Raw genomic sequence first — 15,414 nt, 5'->3', positions numbered from 1 at the left:
CTAGAGGTCAAAAAGTCCAAGAAACCACTGTTGTCAGTACAGACCATCTACAGTAGATGACAAAAACACCGCTGTGAATAGTTATGAACGAACAGTGACCTCACCTCGACTTTCTCTACCACCTGCTTCCCAAAAGAACAGACTTTAGTGGAGACAGTGATGGTCATGTTTTCAGCGCTGCTGTACTGACTGCTGACCCCATAGAACGAGCCTGCGCCATCCTGAACATTACTGCTGTTCAGATCAGCCTGAAACACATTACAGACCAGAATCTGTTTCAAGATCTCTCACACAGACCAACTTAGTGATCCTGGAGACCTTGCATTAGTAAAAACCCACCCAGAATTTGACCAGAAAGAAGGCGTTCTGAGGGCCCTTCTCAAACAGCTCCTTCAGGCCTCCCTTCTTCTCTGGGAACTTGTCGTAGATCTGACGGACGTCCACGGCCTCCAGGAGAGGGTCTGTGTATGAGGGGTTCGTCTGGGCGATGTGGACAAACAGGTGCTTGCTGTACTGTGGGTCAACAGGGGAAGAGGTAACCTTTATCGCACTTTCTAAACAAATGCATGAAACGTCACCATTCCTGAAAATTGATATGTTTGTTTTCGTCTGTGACAGTATTGCTGTTGTTGGCTAAAACTGTTCAAAATCATTTTCAGTAACCGAAAGCAGAAATACAAAATGAAATATAAAAAACTAGATTAAAAAACGTAAAGTGAAACTTCAGTGGAAATTAGAAATGTTGCTCTGGCAGCTAATTAAATAAGTACTAAATCTACTGAAAAAAACAAAAACAAAAACGCTAAACTAAACCATTTAAAAAGCAAAACCTCAAGTAAACGACCACATAAAGCACATAAACAAACTAAAATCAAAATATAAAAACATGAAAATATAAAATGTTAAAGCTAAAATATTCATAAACTCTATAAAAGTACATAAACTAGACAGATAAGGTTTGCAGATAAACTTTAATGTTGTCTTAAGCCTTTTCTGAAAGTTACAGGATGTTTCTAGCATATTTTTTTTCACCATGTTGCTAGCGTGATTTAGGTTGTCGCAAAGATGTTTACAGTATGTTATAGTATGTACAGTATGTTTTTCGCACACTGCTCCCTTATGGAAATTAACTATGGTTTTACTACAAATAAAACCAAAAACAATGGTAACAAAAAATATATTTTAAATAAACTATGGTTTTAGCATATTTCTAGCATGTTTTAGCATACTTGTAACGCTTGTAAAGATACATTTGACTTTTGCAGACACCTCAACACATCTGCCATCTTGGAACATGATGTTGTATGTTACCCGCACTAACAAACTCAATGTGTAATGTATCTATATGAAGAATTATACATAAATGATAAATCCTGTGAATATCTGTGTTTGATTGTTGAAGGAAACTCTCTCTTTCTGTCTATATATATATATATATATATATATATATATATGAGGGGGGGGGCTATAGCATGCTAGCAACATGCTAGTGTTTGTGTGTGTGTATGTGATTTAACAGATTTATAGCATTTATTAGCATGTTGTTAGCATGCTGCTATCATTCTTTAAAGAAACCATCCTGGCAAACACTTAGCAATGCTCTAGAAACTGCCCAGAACACCTTAACTACTAAAAATAACATGCCAAAAACCTTCCAGAACAACGTAGAAACCACATTGCACCTTAACACTTTAGCATTAGCATAATGCTAACACATCTAATCTTCTCAGCAGAAGTGTGACTCACAGTGTCAGGGTCTCTCTGGAGCTCCATGAAGGCTGAGTACTCCAGCATGCGGAGTTTAGAGGAGGCAATGGTCCGGTCCTGCCACACAGGCATGGCAGAGGCGCTCGGGGGGTGCGGGGTGGGTAACTGCTCATAGCCTGTCAGGGAAACATGCTTGTTTTAGGCCGGGTCTGAGTTCACTATTGAAATAACCCTAGAACTGCTCTCACTTGATATGGGTGTAGGCAGTGGAGGCTGAAGGGTGGAGTACGGACTCGGTGCAAAGGGTTTGATGCTAGAAAAACACAGAGACAGATCAGCAGGATCTCACAAGGGCACTGTGATTGGTTCAGATGTCAGAAATACTCACTCCTGAGAAGGTCCAGGCTGTCCTGGGATGGGGCCGGGCCAAAACTAGACAACAAAATAGGACAATGTGAGTTTGAAGGTGATGTTAGAGAACTGGTCAAAAGAAGGGGACTTAAGCTCCGAACTTACCCGGGCTGGAGGGGGGTAGGGGTGCTGAGGAAGAGGAGGCAGCTGACTCTTCATCACACTGGCAGAAACGATCTGAGCGGAGGAGAGAGCGGCCATGTTCTGCAGGGCTTTGTCTTTGGAAGCCTGATCCTGAGAAAGACACCAGAAGAGCTCATTAGATGCACAAACTCGGATTGAAAGAAACTTCAGACCTTTCCTAATATCTCAGATGAATTTCTCTAATGGAATTTTTTAAAATAATAATTAGTTTAAATAATATCAGTTATGGTTCCAAATATTTTCATTAATAATAATAATAATAATAATAATAATAATAATAATAATAACAACACATAATAAATATTATTAATAGCATACTTTTATATATGGTAATTTGCAATTGTTATGAAAAGCAGACTTGATATACAGACTACAATCCAAAAGTTTAAGGATCAGTAAAGTTTATTTATTTATTTATTTATTTATTTATTCTATTAATATTGATAACAGTAAAGATTTTGACATTGATATAAAAAAGATTAATAAAAAATGTATAACAGTTTCCACAAAAAAAAAAAAAGTAACAATTCAACAATAACACTAAATAATTAAATAATAAAAATATAACAATAAATACACATTCATGTGACACTGAAGACTGGAGGAATTCAGCTTTGCATCACAGCAATAGATTACAAAAAGTATATTGAAATATAAAATATTATTTGTAACAACATTTTTTAAATATTACTGTTTTTACTTTATATTTGATCAAATAAATGCAGTCTTCTTTCGAAAACAAAAACAAAATCTTACTGATCCCAAATTTGTGACTAATAGTGCAATTTTAGAGCAGTATATGCATGCTAAACTAAATGGTTTAGATAAACATGCAAAATCATGCTACAAAGGGCACAAATGATACGTGATGCATGCTATTGTGCTTGCAGCCACTCAAACAAAACACAGTATTACACAGAAAACCTGAACAGCATGCACATTCCATGTTTAAAATTTAGTATACAAAGTGACAGTTATTATAGAACAGACTAACAAAAGAACACTGATATAATACCATCTTACAATTATTATATTGATTTAATGACAACGAATAAAACACTTTCAAAATACTTTGTTCCGAATTTGCAGTGTTCCAAGTTTGCAGCTATAACAAACAAATATATAAGGCAAAACTGAAACAGAGAATAGCAGTAGTGGTTGCTGAATTCATCCAAACTATGAGACGGGTGACACTGGCAGCCAAAGCTCTGAACCGCGCAAACTGAAGCACAAACCAGTGAACGCTGAGCGTCTGCGGGTGCGATAAAGCAGACTACAAAACACTTCACTTACCAAGTTCATGGCCTAAAATTGAAGGGAAGAGAAACTGTTAAAAGTGCTGATGAGACAAATAGATCAGATGACACACTGATCAAATGACTCTGAGCAGCACAGCTGGACCGAGAGCTCAGGGTTTTCTCTTAGTAAAAGTAAAAAAAAAGTAAACCAGTGACCTCCTTATAAGACCAATAGTTCTCCATTACACATTAAGGAAGTCATGTGTTTACTTCCTCACCAGACTCCGCTCACAAATCTATCTATCTATCTGTCTGTTGTTCAGACATTATAGAGCGGCTAGAAAATAAATAAAAAAAGGAAGAAATAAAGAAGGAAAGAAATTACTGATTGTAAAAATGTACTTACATATAAACATTCTGGACATCACAGAATAAATAAATTAATTAATTAATGGTTAGTCGGGGGAAATGACTGAAAATTATATTTATTATTACTATTGTTAGAATCTGAACACAAATTTGAATGATACAGTTATCATCTCCTTAAATTAATGAATAAAGGAATAAACATGCAAACAATAAATAAATAGTTAGTGAGGGGAAAATAATTAAAGAAAAAACAACACAACAACCAGGAAGTTTTCTGTTTTTTAGGTGAAAAAAATAAATGAAAAATACTCACAATTGAGAATTGATTAATGCATGAAGAAGTGATAAAATCAAAACAATATTTTTGTACTTCTACACCAAATTTAAATAGCACAGCGTTTCACTAAAGTGAACACAGAAAGATGTAAAGATGAGTACAGGTTTGAGTTATGGAGTTCAAGATAAGTTAGAGTTGGATAAATAAATCAATCAATAACTAAACAAATAAATAGTTTAGTCAGACACACACATTCCTTTTCGTGTAGACACAACAGAAAGCAATGCGATATTCAATCGGCAGAGGGCAACATTACTTTACAAGCATGCTGCTCAGTTCCCTCACAATGTGTTTCAATGAATGCCTGTACAACACACACATTGTGGAACATGTAAGCTAAAAACATCACAAGTCATGATGACATTTAGAGTGTGCCACAGATAGGAAGCGTTGGTGAGATTAGGAAAAGCTCGGGGCAGAGCAGAGCAGACTGCAGTGAGCCGCATACCTTCAGCTTAGACTGAATCTCGCGAGACTTTCTCCGCGCAAGAACCTGCAGATGGCTAGACACCTGCAGGAAGGAAGTCAGAGGAGGGAGGAAGGAAGGAAGGGAGAAAAGAAAAGAGAAGAGAGACATTGAAAAGAAGCCACTAGGTGGCAGCACAGCCATACCTTGATGCCTGCTTGATATTCCCGCATTTTCTTCCTGGCTAACACCTGTATGTGACTAGACACCTGAGGCAAAACAGGGCCACACACATTTGATATCATCCAACACATGTGTATATATATCATAACAACAAATCTGTCAAAATGACCAAGTGACCAATAAACCTGACTTTAACAGCATTTCTGTTTCAGTGATCACAGGAAAACAGCACATTTGCACTGCTTCATAATTTGCAGAGAACAGATATATTAGACGTCTACTACATACATAGGCAAATTATCTGTTAATAACACAGATCTGACACTTGTGGTGATCATTTTATATTTATAGTGTAATATTGAAGGTGCATTAAAGGGGTACTCCACCACAAAATGAAAATTTTGTCATTAATCATTTACCCCCATGTCATTCCAAACCTGTAAAAGCTTTGTTCGTCTTAAGAACACAATTTAAGATAGTTTGGATGAAAACCAGGAGGCTTGTGACTGTCCCATAGACTGCATAGTAAAATACACTGTCAAGGTCCAGAAAAGTATGAAAGACATCGTCAGAATAGTCCATCTGCCATCAGTGATTCATCAATGTTATGAAGTGACGACCATCATTTTTGTACGAGAAGAAAACAAAAATAATTTGTTGATTTTATTCAACAATTAGTCTCCACTGTCTCTCTCATCATCACTGTAGCAACATTTTAGAGAATATGAGCTAACGCAGACTGCTTACGCTCTTCTGTGTCAGCCGCGCCACAAGGATGCGCTGTTTTCTTTCAAATCAATGCATAAATACACAAAGAAAATGTATCCTTGTGGCGTCCAAAATATCTTAAATTGTGTTCCAAAGACAATAAAGCTTTTATGTGTTAAGAATGACAGAGGGATAAGTGATTAATGACAAAATTTTCATTTTGGGGTGGATTACCCCTTTAAGTAGGTTTGTTTTTTTTATTTGTTTTTTTTTTTTACACGAAAAGAATTGAACAGTGTGGGATAATCTCATAATAGCATAAATAAATCTAAAATGCTTTTGTACGGAGCCCCGCACATCACTTGTAGGAGAAAAAAAATCAATCCGTGGCGACGGTTTTGCAATCCGTCCCTTCAGTTTACAAACCGTACTCACGAATTCATAAACTGTGCACTCAGATTTTGTAAACCGAACCCTCGGTTTTTGAATACGTACCCACAAATTCATAATCCGTGCGCACACTTTCGCAATCCGTTCTCTCGGATTTGTAAACTGACACGCATTTGTGGCTCCGCCCCCACCGGCAGATTCATTTCGGTTTATTAAACATTATTTTTCATAGTATCCAATGAGACCATGATTCACAAAATAGTCTTCTTTTTAGCGGTTATTTTACATTAATAACTAATAGGATAATACACAGCCGCCTGTGTTTTATGGCCAAAAAAATAAACGCTAAAAAGAAGAAGAAAATAAGGGTAAAAAGCAATACAAAACAACTAATATGCCGGTTATGTTTTCGTTGCTTTTCTCTTAACTGAATGCAATGTTATTTTTGGCCTAATTATTTAATAATAACATTAAGGGCCCTATCTTGCACCCAGCGCAATTGACTTTGTACACCGACGCATGTATCATTCCTATTTTGCACCCACGCAAAGCATGCTTTTCCCTCCACAGAAGCATGTAACTAAACTAGTGAATGAACTTGCGCTCCCTGGGCGGTTCAGTGCAAAAAAGGAGGCGTGTTCCGGCGCAAACAATCCCTGGTCCTATTTTGCTGTTCCATCAAACAATTGCGCCACTGACCAGAAAAAACCTAGTCTAAAGTCAGTGGTGCGTTGCGCCGGGAAAATAGCAACAGCGCCAAGACCCGCCCACAAAGTTACTTGCGCTTTGCGCTTTGTCACTTGCGTTTCTTATCGTTAAAATAGGGCCCTAACAGTGAAAGATGCATCTAACTCCGGCAGGTGGGGTGGGTGGAGCTTAGTATAATAAAATCACAAAAATAAGTCTTCATGTTAAGAAAGAATTGTACACAAGCATTTCCAAAGCTGTCAAAGGTTATTTAAAAATAAAGCAATTCATGAATTATTTTATGACAAAAAATTTTACTGTCTTGTACTCATTTATTTAGCCAACAAATTAAAATTATAAAAATAACTTTATTTTTATTTTTATTATTATTACATATTATTATACAGGTTAGGCATAAGAATCTTTTATCCAAAACAACTTACAAAAGAGGAAAAAATTACTCCAGAGTAAGTCACAATGGCATGTTTATTGTACAATAATAATCAAGTGCTATTATAAGATTATCACCAATTGAACAAGATTTTGATGACATCTTTCTTATTAAATCGTTGTATTCCACCTCGTACTACACTTGATAGAGAATCACTTAAGACACTTTGCTGTAAACCTATTCCACATAATAATATTCAATAAAACTGTATGTAGAAGTTTTCTGCATGAATCCGTGAATATGGTTTACAAATCCGAGAGAACGGATTGCGAAAGTGTGCGCACAGATTATGAATTTGTGGGTACGGATTCAAAAACCGAGGGTACGGTTTACAAAATCTGAGCGCACGGTTTGGAAATTTGTGGGCACGGTTTGTTAAACCGAGGGTCTACAGTTTATGAATTTGTGAGTACGGTTTTTAAACTGAGGGGACGGATTGATTTTTTTTCTCCTACAGGTGACTCCGTACTTTTCCACATTGCAAGATCCACACCAATAGGTGTCAGTATAAATTTCAACAAGTGAAACAAAAAGACTTAAAAAAAATTAACTTGAACAAGCCCAAAAAAAAAAAAAAAAAAAAAAAAGATAGATATATAAGATTAATGACTGAATCAATTACAGGCATCATAATCGATTCAGATCAGAATATAGTGATAATCTTTGACTTTGATATGACTTCTGTTGTACTCATTCAAACAAGTGCTAACAGAAGCTGTCACATTACCTGTTTTCGAGTGCGGGTTTTTCCAGTCCGCAATTTAATGTATCTTGCTATCAGCTCATTACGACCTGGAAAGGATAAGAAACACAAGATTAGTAAATATGCAAATATACGCATTGCTGACTAACACAAGCAGCTGATTAATAAAGGACTGAGTGGAGTGTCAGTAATAATAATAATAATAATAATAATAATAATAATGGCGAAACTAAATATAGATATTAAATATTATAAAAAAATTGTGTAAGCATATAACAAATTTCAATTCATTATATAAACACATTGTTTTTTCTGCTGCAGTAGCTCAACTGTTAGAGCATTGCACTCACACCGCAAGGCCTTGGGTTCGATAAAAGTGACTTCCAAAAGAAAAATTATGAATATTTTTCTCATCACATGTAAATTCAAACTTTTATACAAAGCTATTGGGAACGAAGACCCATATGCACAGAAAAGCACACGAAATGCTGTAGTGCCTCCACCAGCAATATCACAGTAGGGTGTAAAGCCTCCTATGAGACCATTAGTTTATTAATAGACCATTGAAAGACAAGGCTTGTGACAGAAGAGTCAGGCGATATGGGGGGTGACTTGGCAAAACAGAAAATAAAAAATAGGGCCACCATGTGTCAGGGTGTTGACCACTCAAGCTGTTCTAAGTGGACAAATGTTTTCATACAAAGGGAAATTTATTAAAAGTACAATAAAAAAAATCAGTTTGTAAACAGCCATTAGAATGATGATAAAGAGACGGGAATCAAGGAAGGAGATACATTGAGGTCAAGAGATAAACAGGATTGCATCACAGTTTATAAAGGGTTGACCTTGTGAACAGCTGTGCAAAGTTTCAAAAGTGTATCTTTCTTGACACCCCCACCCTCCCACTGGCATCCCACTCAATGACAGTCAGACCACCTAAGCCCAATACATGAAACCCTGCTCCCTGACCGCAAGCCATATAACACCAGGGACTCATATACAACATGTCGCCAGCAAACAACTTGTTTGGACATTGTGAATATGCAAACAAATGAAGAGATCTCTGATAAGACAACCCAAATATAAATAAAGCACCATGTTTCCTATGTGGTGCTGAAGATGCCAGAATTCAGGAAAAGGATCCACTTCCTATCACGGTAGATTCTTTGTGGTTATAGACTAATATATTAGACAATTAATAAACCAATTTTTGACTGAGCCAATGGTGATAGATCGGCCAAATCAGTTACTAAAACAAATATATAGATTGTTAAGATTACCATATATACAACTACCCACACACACATATCCGGTAGATTGTCCAGTTGTTATTTGGGCATTTATATTTATCCTGTATTTAAATATGCTTTTGGAAATTTATATTTCACCATCTAAACTCTCATTCCAGGCCACCAAAAAGGCAGGTAGATCATTTTATCTCTTAATGAGACTAAAATAGTTCTCTGAGGTACAGTAGAGTACAAAAGAGTAACCCCACTTGGTGTCAACCCGTTTTGAGAGTTGAAATGCGGTGAGTGCTTAATACTAAGATGTTACTAGAGTTATCCAATGATTTATCACACCAACCGGAACAGATTAGAGCCTCTCCAATTTAATTTAATTATCTATTACTGATGAAATGACAACATATGCGAATGTCAAAGTGGATTAGCCATTCAGACAGCCTTAATGAGAGAGAAACATCCAGACAGTGATAGACAGAACAAGTGTAAAAGAAAGGGCAAACATCTTCAGCTCAAGACATACAGAGGAGACTCTAAAAAAAAATTGAAATTCTGGCTCATTTTCAGATTTTAAGCAGCCCTGAACTCCTGAACCCCAGCCAAAAGCTTTCAGAGGGCACCTAACCCATAGTCCCCCTTAAAGCTACATGCCCACAAATAGAGTATTTACGACCCTAAAAGAATGACTGCACTTCCTGGGAGGCTTGGAGAGGAGGGAAGGAAGATAAGACTGGAACACTGTATCAGGGAGTATAGAAGAAGTCAGCAGACAGAATCCCCATTCACACAGCAGGTTGGACCTGGAAAATTGCCGGAACATTGCCGGGTCGCCTTCTGTGTGAATGCAAACCCGTCCCGGGATTGATTCCGAGATTGATCCCGGGTCGGGGACCTTGTAACATTGCCGGGTTCAGTCCCGGAACGAGCGCTGTGTGAACAAAAGCCAGAACTAATGACGTAAAGGGTGTGTTGTAGTGATGACGCACGTTATCACGCACCTTTTTTACTGGGTGTTTTAAAGGCAGATCAACATTCATGACGAAAATATATGTGCAAACTGTAATGAAGCAGAGATCAGTTAGCTCCTCACTTTCCGCGCTGATGCTGAGATCATATGCTAGCTTAAGTTAAAGTTAACGTGCCTAGTATTTTCGACTCGTACATTACACGTCAAATCCTGATGTCACGTGTCGTTACGGGAAGTTTACGGGTTGTGTGTGAACGCATGCACATATTCCAGCTAATCACTGGCAGTGTGAAAGGAGCAAAAGCTAGCAACACGGGAACAATTGCCAGGACACATTACCCATGTATTTTCTGGAATCGCAGTATGAAATGGGCTAGAGAAAGACAGAAATGAAAGGAGGACTTATTGAAGGATAAGTGGAAAGAGAAAGGGAAACACAGATGTTTCTGGCTTCAGACACACGCATGTAGAGTCATCTATGAAGGATACTTCATGGGTTCTTTGCAAGTAGCCCTTTTACCCAAAGTGATTTACAGTACAAGGACATTTTTACAAGGACAATCCCACTGTAGTAACTAGAGGCTCCTTCCTGCAGGTGTCACGATATGCTTTGCTTAAGGACATAATGGTAATACCTCTTGGCTGTCCCTTGTGGGACTCAAACTTGCAACTTTATGATGACTAGCTCAGTTCTAAAGGCAGGGTTGTCCAATCCTGCTATTGAAAGGCCAGAGTCCTGCAGATATACACAACTGCCTTGAAGTTTCTATAAATCCTGAAGACCTTGATTAGGTGGTTCAGGTGTGTTTAATTAGGACTTGAGCTGAACTCTGCAGCACAGTGCCTCTCCAAGAGCAGGACTGGACCTGCATTGTGTCTCTGGCTACATCTACATTAATCTGGATACTGGACTCTCTGTCCACACCAGCATTTTTCAAAAGTGTCTAATCCACACTGAAACATCAGAAAACATAAAATTTGCTTTCTGCGCATGCGTAAAGCCTAACAAAAAGCACACTGTTTGTGATACACACAGAACGTTTTTCTGAAAGGATTATTTTAATTTATGAAAATAACTCATCATTCACTGACGGAACCAGGTCGCACACACTCACGATTGTATGTCTGATCTAAAACACAACTACCCTAATGTTTTGCCACAAAAAGCTATCATGAGTATATTTCCATTCATCTTTGCAGGATTATGATGTGAATGTACCAAGTAACTCATCTATAGCAAAAGTGTGAAAGTGCATAGAACATACTGTAATGTGCACAATACCAGTATAAACGCGGATATCTTTTGGTATAATATGTGTAACATGACTAAACTTGCGTCATTGTTTTTAAAAGCCTCCGTTTTCACAGTCCACACTACAACACGAAAACAGTGTTCTCAAATTGATCCACTTTGGAGAGTGTTTTCAAAAAGCTTAGTTTTCTGTGACTAAAAACGGCATCTCAGTGTGGATGGAATACGTTCAACGAAAACGTATTAGTGTCGCCATGGCCTCTGTGCCTTTTCCCCTTAACATCCTGCATGTAAAAAATACAAATAAAATTGCTTCCAACTGAAGTCTACCAGACAAAGCCTGCAGTGAAGCAAACCCAGCCATCCAACAAGGGCTCTTTAAAACAATTACCTCAGAGTACAAAAGAGCAAGTCTTTTTGTTTCATTAAGAGCTAAAATTGTCTACCTGACTTTTAGGAAAATTAAAGGCTGATCATTCCACTTACCAAGTGCTGAGTAAAAAAAGGGCCAGTTAAACATCCACTCCGTATCAATGTCTGCATAAATACCTCTGCAAATATGACTGAGGCTGTGCCAGAGGAAAGTGCTGATTTGCTCCCAGATTCCTCTAAAGTACGTCCAGGAAAAACAGGAGTGAACTGAAAACTGCTTAGTACACATTTATCCCTCCAAAAAAAGAAAAAAAAAGGAAAGAAAAAACCTTTCTTAATGGCTTTGGCCTATCCTCCTTTCCTGAAATCAGAATGGGGAACTTGCGCTCCAGCTGGGAGCCATGGCAAATGAATAGTGTTTGCATATGTTTTTGGGCTATATTGACAAATATGTGAAGGTGAGTCCATGCTTGAGCTCTCCTTTTCAATTATGTCAGTACTGTTGACATAACCATTTGGAAGTGCTAAAATAATTTCAGGACTGCAGGACATTGTGGACTTGCCCTGTGGGTCACTTGGCAATAAGACTGTAGAAAGAAGTCAGTGAGGATGATGATTAGCCCCTTGCCTCTATTAGTTTCCCTCTCTTTCATGGATAATTTTTCAACATGACAGATTCCTCCCAAAATTCACCCTGGTTAACCCTCCATTCCACCAGATGTGTAAGTTTGCTGAGCAAAACCACCTGCTTTTTAACAACTCACCCACCACCCACCTGTTAACTTTGGCCCGCAGTTAGAGATTGAAAACGGCTAATCAAAGGAAAACCCAAACCAATGGCCAATCAAAAACAGGTGCCATGCCATTCAAATTAGATTCTCACAGAACTGGTGCCAGTCCACTCAAGTCATGATTCTCAGACAATACAGCAAGATGTGCTGTATTATGTTCCAGCTAATCGCAAGGAAATGAGAGTAATTCCAAATGTTGTTTTTTTTCTGGATGTTTTCACTGGAGACACTAGACTGGAGACCTTCTCTACAGACAAGCGTAACCTGAATGAAAACTCCACATTTTTGTACTGGTGTTTTTGAATTCAGGTTTTCCCAAACTCCTATACCCATTAACTCCCGAACTTTGTCCAGTTTGTTTATTAATGTTACCTAATTATACACCAATAAATCTTTCTTATTATTTCAATGGCCAATAAAATGGTATTCCTTGGATTTATACTGACACCTGTTGGCACAGAAGAAGCATCTGGAAATGATTTTAAAACTGATACATTATCAGTTATCATTGCCATTACAAAACAACCCTAGACAGACATATTTTTCACCATTAAAGGGGTCATATGATGCTGCTAAAAAGTACATTATTTTGTGTATTTGGTGTTATGAAATGTGTTTATGCGGTTTAAGGTAAAAAAAAAAAACATTATTTTCCACATACTGTACATTATTGTTTTTCATCTATGCCCCGCCTTCTGAAACGCATAGATTTTCACAAGGCTCATCTATCTGAAAAGCGAGGTGTGCTGTGATTGGCCAGCTATCCAGTGTGTTGTGATTGGCCGAAAGCTTCAAGACTGAGACGGAAATGTTACGCCTCTTAACATATTGTGAAGCCTCGTCCGGCCGGAGCGACGAGACAAAAACATAAAACTCATTATAAACGTGATATAAACAGGATTTCTAGTCGTGTTTTCTTATGGAAGGCAAAAACAAAGTAGTACCGCGGCCTTGAGTGAGCGAAGGACGGAGGCTTAGAGTGAGCCGTGGTCTAGAGTGAGCAGTGAGCAGGCTTGAGAACCGTGTGGCAGGTGGATCCTACGAAGGAGCGTACCTTGGTCTTGCAGCAACCACATGTTACGACAACAGGCTGGACGCCGCTTTGCCCATGGTGAAAGCTGATCCGGCAATCCACAGTGCAAAGTTGATGTATTTCCTCAGGTACGCCTTCTTTCTTTGCGTGAACATCTGGGCGGCGTTATGCAAATCTTACCACATAGTGACGTAGACATGTGGGGGCATGTTAGAACGAGCCGTTTCAGGGGGGCGTGAACGAGTGTTAACTTTTATAAAGAATATCTCTTTGGATTTGAGACTTTAGTCTTTGCAATTTCACAGATCTTTTTTATTCACCAAGAGCACTCCAAAGAGAAAGGACATTTTGAAATCGCATCATATGACCCATTTAAATAACTGATTCCATGACTGAATGTGCCAGATATCACATAAGTGGTGTTAAGCTGCACATATAGGGCCCTATCTTGCACCCAGCGCAATTGACTTTGTACACCGACGCATGTGTCATTCCTATTTTGCACCCGCGCAAAGCGCGTTTTTCCCTCCACAGAAGCACGTTGCTAAACTAGTGAATGAACTTGCGCTCCCTGGGCGGTTCAGCGCAAAAAAGGAGGCGTGTTCCGGCGCAAACAATCCCTGGTGCTATTTTGCTGTTCCATTAAACAATTGCGCCACTGACCAGAAAAAACCTAGTCTAAAGTCAGTGGCGCGTTGCGCGTTGTTCATTATGCTATTTTAAGGGTGCATGCTTGACCATAATGTATAGCGTGCACAACGCGCATACACTTTGCTCATGTAATCTACACAGATGCAACAGTTATTTTTGCAAATCATAAACTGTTACACTAAAAAAAAATATTAACACATTAGATGACGGAAATCATTGTGGTGTGCCACGAAGATGTGAAAAAATAGGCATAAATCTAGCTTACAAATTATTCAGGCTAATTGTAGTAATTAAGGATCAGACCTGTTTGCCCAATAGTGGCAAGACATATAGGCTATGTAAGGACATCTGACAAATATGTTTGTCCGTCAAGAACCAGGAAAATAATCGATGAAACAATTGTGGCTATTTCCTCCCATGCCTGTTTAACCGACGCAATTTTGGGTGGGTTTCTCCCATCCCCATACAACACAACTTCTCTGTCTTTCACTGCTCTTACAAGAACATCAGTCTCCTCGGCTGTGAACCGCTCCTGGCGTGCGCCTGGTAAATACGCCATAATAATAGCAATCCATAATGGAACTTACGCACCTGCTTTTAAAGGGAATGTTGGATGACGCTCTGATTGGTTTATTTCACGTTACGCCCAAACCACACCTATGAATAATGAAGCTACTTCAGACCAACCCATTTTAGATTTGCGCCGGGCGCAAGAGCCATTTATCCCGCCGGGAAAATAGCAACAGCGCCGAGACCCACCCACAAAGTTACTTGCGCTTCGCGCTTTGACACTTGCGTTTCAGATCGTTAAAATAGGGCCCATAATCTTAACATTGCATTATAAAACACATTTTTCTACACCATGACTGCGTACATTATCTCATGTGAAAGTACATACTACTAATACATTTAGAACATTTATATTCCTCAGTGCAGATGACAGAAATACAATTTCTACTACAACGTAAAAAAATACTCAGCATTTAAAAAGACTTGCAAATAATATAAGAAGAATGCACTTTCTTCTTTGTGGCCTTTTAATTTATTGTAAAGTGATTTTACCTCAAATTAAAGTGTTACAAATATCTTTAAAGGTAAAGATAAAAAAAATAAAATACTTATTTTTGAAAGTGGACAATAGTTCCTTAGTGCACTTTTAAATACAAAATAGCAGCAAAGTGACAACTATCATATGCAATTCTGTTACGGCATACCTTCGGAACAATAAATGTCACATAGTTACACTCTTTCTAGAACTATATGCTGGGGAAGAGGATAGAACAGAAACTTGAATTACCTTCTAAAGAAACTGGTACTTTAGGTGCTTACTTGAGATGCATGCAATTATAAGCTTACTATAAGTCACTAGC

The 15,414-nt window shown here is 38.2% G+C and overlaps 1 protein-coding gene across 2 annotated transcripts in view; it reads right to left on the bottom strand.

Annotated features, from left to right (window-relative positions):
• Nucleotides 1-15,414, bottom strand: part of LOC127945165 (transcriptional enhancer factor TEF-5) — a 41,361-nt gene that overhangs the window by 4,022 nt on the left and 21,925 nt on the right. Inside the window, exons 3-10 of one of the 2 annotated variants that reach the window (XM_052541755.1) lie at nucleotides 7,759-7,823; nucleotides 4,819-4,881; nucleotides 2,224-2,352; nucleotides 2,096-2,139; nucleotides 1,956-2,020; nucleotides 1,747-1,883; nucleotides 340-513; nucleotides 105-248 (exon numbers count right to left, since the gene is read on the bottom strand). In XM_052541755.1, the coding sequence (XP_052397715.1) occupies nucleotides 105-248; nucleotides 340-513; nucleotides 1,747-1,883; nucleotides 1,956-2,020; nucleotides 2,096-2,139; nucleotides 2,224-2,352; nucleotides 4,819-4,881; nucleotides 7,759-7,823 (821 nt within the window). Of the gene's footprint in view, nucleotides 1-104; nucleotides 249-339; nucleotides 514-1,746; nucleotides 1,884-1,955; nucleotides 2,021-2,095; nucleotides 2,140-2,223; nucleotides 2,353-4,654; nucleotides 4,718-4,818; nucleotides 4,882-7,758; nucleotides 7,824-15,414 lie in introns of both variants that reach the window. The other variant, XM_052541753.1, reaches the window with a different exon arrangement.

Source organism: Carassius gibelio, chromosome A23, assembly GCF_023724105.1.
Source record: "Carassius gibelio isolate Cgi1373 ecotype wild population from Czech Republic chromosome A23, carGib1.2-hapl.c, whole genome shotgun sequence".
NCBI classification, from domain to species: Eukaryota; Metazoa; Chordata; class Actinopteri; order Cypriniformes; family Cyprinidae; genus Carassius; species Carassius gibelio.
The sequence above is the reverse complement of the archived record's forward strand: the minus strand, read 5'-3'. Positions and strand labels throughout refer to the sequence as shown.